The sequence below is a fragment of the Halichoerus grypus genome, chromosome 6 (assembly GCF_964656455.1).
Source record: "Halichoerus grypus chromosome 6, mHalGry1.hap1.1, whole genome shotgun sequence".
Lineage (NCBI taxonomy): Eukaryota > Metazoa > Chordata > Mammalia > Carnivora > Phocidae > Halichoerus > Halichoerus grypus.
This window is the reverse complement of record NC_135717.1, coordinates 30,402,924-30,409,455: the sequence shown is the minus strand read 5'-3', so window position 1 is coordinate 30,409,455 and position 6,532 is coordinate 30,402,924. Positions and strand designations below refer to the sequence as shown.

The 6,532-nt window shown below is 56.1% G+C and overlaps 1 protein-coding gene and 1 long non-coding RNA gene across 4 annotated transcripts in view; one reads left to right on the top strand and one right to left on the bottom strand.

Annotated features, from left to right (window-relative positions):
* Window positions 1-281: 281 nt before the first annotated feature.
* On the bottom strand, window positions 282-4,362 carry LOC144382291 (uncharacterized). Its single transcript, XR_013448902.1, has 3 exons — window positions 4,234-4,362; window positions 3,230-3,360; window positions 282-345 (listed from the first exon to the last, which is right to left on the bottom strand). It is a non-coding gene; the product is annotated as an uncharacterized LOC144382291 (long non-coding RNA).
* A 528-nt stretch (window positions 4,363-4,890) lies between these two features.
* The window catches only part of SHISA9 (shisa family member 9), a 290,130-nt gene continuing 288,488 nt past the window's right edge, over window positions 4,891-6,532 (top strand). Inside the window, exon 1 of one of the 3 annotated variants that reach the window (XM_078074792.1) lies at window positions 4,891-5,835. In XM_078074792.1, the coding sequence (XP_077930918.1) occupies window positions 5,150-5,835 (686 nt within the window). In that variant the 5' untranslated portion in view covers window positions 4,891-5,149. The remainder of the gene's footprint in view (window positions 5,836-6,532) is intronic. The other 2 variants (XM_078074791.1, XM_078074793.1) reach the window with 2 other exon arrangements.

Here is a 6,532-nt window from a genome sequence, read left to right as displayed (position 1 = left end):
ACGTCAGGAGCGCTGAAGCTGAGAAGCCCCGTCCTGATACCAAAACCCATGTCTCCTAAACACCAGGCACTTCACATTTTCTTTATATTTCACTAATAAATACTATAACATATTTATTATTTTTCTTACATTGACTTTAAATTGATGTAAACCTTAAATATTTATGCCCGTGAAGCCACGTGTTTGATGTGCCATTATTTTTTTTCTGCTACACATTGAAATAAATATAAAACTATTAAAAAAAAATCTTTGGGGGTAAAACCAAAAGTCATCTCACATACCTCTTGCAGTCTGGGGAAATCATACTTCAGACCCACTTGACTTCTTCCATAAGGGATCCTTTATCTTCTCAGAATAAGAGAATAAAATATATCAAATCAGCGTGTTGCTTGAGCATGGCAAGGGGCTAGCCCCATTTTGGCTTCTGTTGGAGGAAGTCATCCAGGGGACATGACCTCCGGCTGACCCCGGGGGGCACCAGGTGGGCAGAGGCTCCTCCCCCCTCCGCTGTCCTCAGATGTATATTCCACCCACTGTTCTGGCACTAGGAGTCTATTTCAAGGATGCGGCCTTGAGAGAGCAAAGTGCTGTTAGGACCATCTGGACCATACACTACTGACCCCCATTGAAGCCTCTATATAATATAAACTTGTAAGATTCTGGCAGGCAGGCGCAGAGATCCCCTTGTTGTGGGGGGCCCAGGATAAGCCTTGTAAGTTCCTTTGCTTATTACCCCTCCTACTTACCTTTCTGGAGAGGTCTGCCTCTTTTCTTTAGTCTCTCCTTGGCCTTGGTCTGGGAGGGGGGTCCAGTTTCGATTTTCACCCAGGTAGCTCCTTAGGTTTCAAACCAAAAGCTTCTGTGTCATCTTTTTTTTTTTTTTTTCTTCCTCAAGGCTAACAGTTGCTAAGAAACCTTTTTGAAACCCTAAAAGCTATCTGATGAGGACTTATTAACAAACAACTCCCTCCAGTGAGGGCCACGGCACACATAATCTAATTTGCTGACTTGCTGATGGACCCTGGTTGCAAGTCCTGGTAAGTAAACATTCTTTGTAACGTTGTTCCCTCCCCTAATTGTTGGGGAGTACGGATTTTGGTCTTGTTGCAAGCCATTCTGCCATCTGACATAATTAAGCCTAGAGCAAACGAGATTCTTCTTTAGATATTAAAAGTGCCTGTGTCGTAAATAATAATGTCATCATCTCTTTCATAGAAAGTATTTTCATTAAGAGCTGCATTTTAATTTCAACACATTTGCATGAATTCATTTGGCTAGTGGTGGGGGGTGGTATTTGATGATTTTTCATCTTCCATGAACTTGCCAGGTGTTTCAATTAGGAAGTTTATAAAACCCCCTCCCCCACTCAGGAGCCCTGAAAGAAATACTTTCTCAATCACGTGTTCTGAATGGGGGCATGTTCTCAATAACCACACATCTATTAGCAGGTAGTGACTCTATTGATTGAGTTGACATACCCAGAGGAGAGGGACTTTCTTCCGGGGCGCCTGGGTGGCTCAGTCGGTTAAGCATCTGCCTTCAGCTCAGGTCATGATCTTGGGGTCCTGGTTAAGCGTCTGCCTTCTGCTCAGGTCATGACCTTGGGCTCCCTGCTCAGTGGGGAATCTGCTTCTCCCTCTCCCCCTCCCCCATGCTCTCTCTCTCTCTCTCTCTCTCAAATAAATAAAATCTTAAAAAAAAAAGGGAGTTTCTTCCTTTAAAGAGTAAAATGAACCTAGACGGTTCTTCCCTCTTATGTTTTTCAAAGGCTTGGGAAACAGGTGTGGACAATATTCCAGAGGTGCAGCAGCAGCCTTGGCAGGCAGGTGCAGCAAGGGAATTTGGTTTGGGTGAAACTCAGGGCAGGGGGCGGTGGCGGGGCAATAGCAGGCTTAAGGTTTGGGATCTGGCAAATAAGCCATGAGGGGTAAGATCAGGTCGGCTTCTTTCCCAAGCAGGATCCCTGCACTCTCCTTGTCACAAACAGGGGGCAGTCTCTGTTAATTAAAGCTGGGAACTGCGGCCAGAGTGAGTCTCCTCTGAGGACCGGACTCAAATGTCCTGGTGACAGGCAATACTTTACGGAGATTGGAGGCAGATTCTAAAATGGACTTTTCTGTCTAGATTTTGTCTCTTTTCGCTAAGATTTTTTTTTTCTTTTTTCAAATTAAATTTAGAAGTGTCTGAAAACCCCCAGCTCTTGGGGGAAGGTGTCTGTGACCTACTCTTGTATCAGGTTGTTGCCCTAAGCTCCCAGCCCTGATGCTGGCTGGGAGGTACCTCAGTGGGGTGCAGTGGGGTGGGAAGGCAGGAAACCAGAGATTAGAAGTCTGGCAGGCTGCATCTAGCCCTGGCTTTCCCATTTGCTGGCCACTTGACCTTGGACAAAGCCCTTAACCTCTCTGAGCCTCAGCTTCCTGGACCTTGGCAAGCCTGCTGGAGCAGCCCTCCTGGATTCTAATTTAGTGCATAGAAATATCCCAACCCCTCTGCAAGGTCCCCACAGCAGAAACTCCATTGTCTGTCCCTTTCCTCTCGGGTTAACACCAAGGGTCTTGCATTGAAGATCTTAACAAGTTAATCACAGCAAACTAAATATTTTTTGAGTGCTTCTCACATCCAGCGCTGCTGTAGGTGCTGGGAGACTGCACGAGTCAAGGCCCCTTTCTGCCCTGGAGTTTACCATTTCAGTGTGGGGAGACAGACAGAAACCAAACATATATTGTAACATCAGGTGGATAGGGAGTCTGGAGGCCTGTTTTAGGAAGGCATTACCTGCAGTGGTTAGAACACAGGCCCAGGAGTCAAATTTCTTGGGTCAGAAGCCAACGGAGGCACTTCCTCCCTGTGCTACTATGGGAAACTGGTTTAATTGCTTTGGGCCTCAGTCTCTTCCTCTGTTGTGTGGGCCTGGTTATATTATCTAGCAGATAGAGTTAAATGAGATCAGTCCCTCAAATGTTGTAGCAAATATTCCCAGATTGTCTGCTAGATGCTAGGCACTGCTCTAAGCATCTGTGAGGAGGTGATTTTAGAAAAGACAAGCTTAGTGGGCATGTTGCAAGCACTGAATAAATGTCAGCTATCATTAGCTCTCACACACCAATGCTTGTGTTTGTAGAGACTCACACAGTGGTGGTGGGTGTGGGTCGACAGACGCGCCACACTATCCTATTTTGGGGATCCCATTATGATGGAGCTGATGAATTTAGACTAAACAATTTCATACCTTGTCCAGGTGGGTTTGGGACAAAATACAGCCCGCAATTCAACGAATCTTCTAGGGCTGGTATACTCCTGGATATGCTCCATCAGTGTTGGCCTGGTGTTTTTGCTGGAACAGGGTCATTCTTGGCTAGTCTTTGGGAAGACAGGTGACATTCATCAGAGAGAAAGCACAATTAGCTAAAGTCCCTCTCATTCTGAGAAAACTTGCAGTAGAGTCCAACACCCACGCTCCATGCTTTTTCAATTAAGGGGACCCAGGTTATCATTTTATTTGTGGCCCAACTTTTTGGCGCTTTGAAAATGCCCGGAGAAGCCCCCGACTGCAGCCCTATGGAGGGGATTGTGGTGGAGACATCATTTCGCTGCAAATCGCCTAGCCGACTGCAAAGTGTATACTTAGTTAATGCAATTAAAAACAAAACGCAGGGGCGTATGGAGATCTAAATTCGGTGTAGCAGCTTTGGTGCACATCCCGTTTTGGGGGCTACTGGAGTCAAATTCAAGCAGAGGAAAGAAGAAGTGGGAGAAATGGGACAGGGCCGATGATGACTGGAATCGGCTGAGTGGAGAAGGCCGATTTGGAAACTGCTGACAGGCGACCGGAGGCTGGAAGCTGAGGGCCCAAGGCCGGACTCCGCAGCACTAGGTGAGGATTTCGGGGGGAAGGGGGGTTCGGTGAGCACAGGGGCTAGCCGGCTCCGGAGACCCACACGCGGGCTCCAGGTGCGGGAGGGTGGCTGAGGCTGGGTGCCCAGGCCTTGCGCTGCACCAGATCTGGGCGCGCAGAGGCGGCGCCGCGGTGTGCCCTCCTGTGGAACGCAGGGAACGCTGCGAGGTCGTAGAGGGACAGAAAGTGGCAGGTCCAGGGGCCTAGGAGAGTCCCGAGGAAAGACATTCCGGGACGTGGGACGTGCCACTGCCTTGGCCTTGTCTGCTGCCTCCTCCCTACCCCCAGCGCTTCTTTGACTATAGTTCGTCCCACGGCCCTCTCCCGGGGGTGCCTACCCCGGGCCCCAGTGGCTTGCCACCCCGCCTTCTCAGCTCAGCCTTGGTCCTCGGCTCCTCCCCGGGAGTTCCACCATCCGGGAGGCGCGCCTGGCTGGAGGGCGCAGTCGGGGGAAGGGCGAGGTGGTCTGGTGCACCTGGAAAGGGCGAGCCTGATCAGACTGTGCCCCCGTCTGCTTTGGAGTGGGAGCCACTTAGTCTGTCCTTATCCCCTCCGAGTCACCCCTTCCCTGGAGGGCATTTTCCAGCCGTAGCTTCTGCGCACGCAGGCCTGAAAAAGCCACGGGCGGAGCCGCCTCTGCGCCCAGAACAGGTCTGAGCCGCGCCTCCCGCCCAGAGAGGGCGCGGGAGGTCCCGCAGCGGTCCTCCACCTGCCGGGAAACCCGAGCGGTGCCTTCAGCCCCGGCGGCTGCCGAAGAAGCTCCCTCCTCCCCGCCCGCCAGTCAGCCTAGCTCAGCTCTGCACGCCCCCCAACTCGCTCCCGCCCGCCCGAGTCACCTCTTCCGCGCCCCCGCCCCTCTCGAGCTCGCGCCCGTTCCACCCCCCCTCCTCTGCCCGCCCTCCTCCCCTCCCCCTTCCCTCCTGCCCTCCCTTCATTCCACAAGTGTTGCTTCGCTCTCTCCAGCGCACTTGGCGAGCTGGAGAGGTGAGAGAGATCGGGCGCGGGGCGGCTAGTCCGGAGCCGCCGGCGGAGGGGAAGCGCGAAGAGACCGACTCTCCCCTGCTCGCCAGCCCCCGCCTCTCCCCGTAGCCGGCCGGACCTGCACCCGGCGCTTGCCCCCGCTCATCCTCCCCCCGCCCGGCCAGGCGCGCTCCTCCCCGGCCGGCCCCTCGGCGCGCGGCGCGCTGGAGGCGAACGCGGGCTGAGCCGAGCGCAGTGGCCGCCGACCACCGAGCGCCCCGCGCCGCTCCCTGCATGTGCGGCCCGCGGCGGCTCGCAGCCCCCGGCAGCAGCCTCGGCAGCTTCGGCCGCGCCTCGAGAGGCGGCTGCAGCGGCTCCAGCGGCGGCCGAGCGGCCGAGCCCGGGCTGGGAGACACGATGCGCCGCGTCCTCCGGCTGCTCCTCGGCTGCTTCCTCACCGAGCTGTGCGCCCGCGTGTGCCGGGCGCAGGATCGAGCGGGGCACGGGCAGCTGGCGCAGCTGGGCGGCGTGGTAGTGCTGGCGGGGGGCAACCGCTCCGGGGCCGCCTCCGGAGAGGCCGGCGAGGGCGCGGGGGTCTCGGACGCTCCGCCGACCCGGGCGCCCACGCCGGACTTCTGCAGGGGCTACTTCGATGTCATGGGCCAGTGGGACCCGCCGTTCAACTGCAGCTCGGGCGACTTCATCTTCTGCTGCGGGACTTGTGGCTTCCGGTTCTGCTGCACGTTTAAGAAGCGGCGACTGAACCAGAGCACCTGCACCAACTACGACACTCCGCTGTGGCTCAACACCGGCAAGCCCCCTGCGCGCAAGGACGACCCCCTGCACGACCCCACCAAGGACAAGACCAACCTGATCGTTTACATCATCTGCGGGGTGGTGGCCGTCATGGTGCTTGTAGGCATCTTCACCAAGCTGGGGCTGGAGAAAGCGCACCGGCCCCAAAGGGAACACATGTCCAGGTGGGCTGCCTCCCCCCTCCGCCTCCCCTCCGGGCGCCGCTCTCCCTGCTCTTCCCTCTCCACCTTTCCCCGGGCAATGGCGCTCCCCCCCCAACCCCCCGCGTCTCCGCTGGGGGAGGTCGCCCGGGAAAGCCAACTTCGGCTGGGAGCGCGGAGAGGGGGCGCTGGGCTCCGCACAGGTGTGGATTTGCGCGTGTGTATGTATGTGTGTGTCGGGGGTCTCTGCCGCCTTCACCCTCTCGCCGCCCCCTCCCGCCTAGGATTGAAGCGGATCTGAGACACACAGCCCGGGAGCCTGTGGCCCCGAAGTCTTGGGTTTTGGGGAGGGGTCCCCCGCTCGGATTCCACATCCTAGCTTCTAGGTAAACAGAGCAGGCGAGCTCGAAAGGGAAGGGGGGCGTGTGTGAGCCCGCGCGCGCGTGTGTGAGGGAGGGAGGGAGGGAGGGAAGGAGTGTGTGCCGCCTGCAACTCGTACGGCTCGCGAAAAAGAGGCGAGGGAGGTGGAAAGAGAGGGGAGGGCGAGAACAAAAGCCCTGCCTGGAGCGGCCGCCTCGCTCTCCCTGAGCTGCCTGGTCCCTGCAGTTGGGACCTCGGTTGCCTCCCCCTGCCCAAAACCCTCGCCCCTTTCCCCGGTCACCACCTCTCCTCGCTGGGGGCCGCGGCCTCAGCTGCGCGCTGAGCCCCTTGCCGGGGTTGG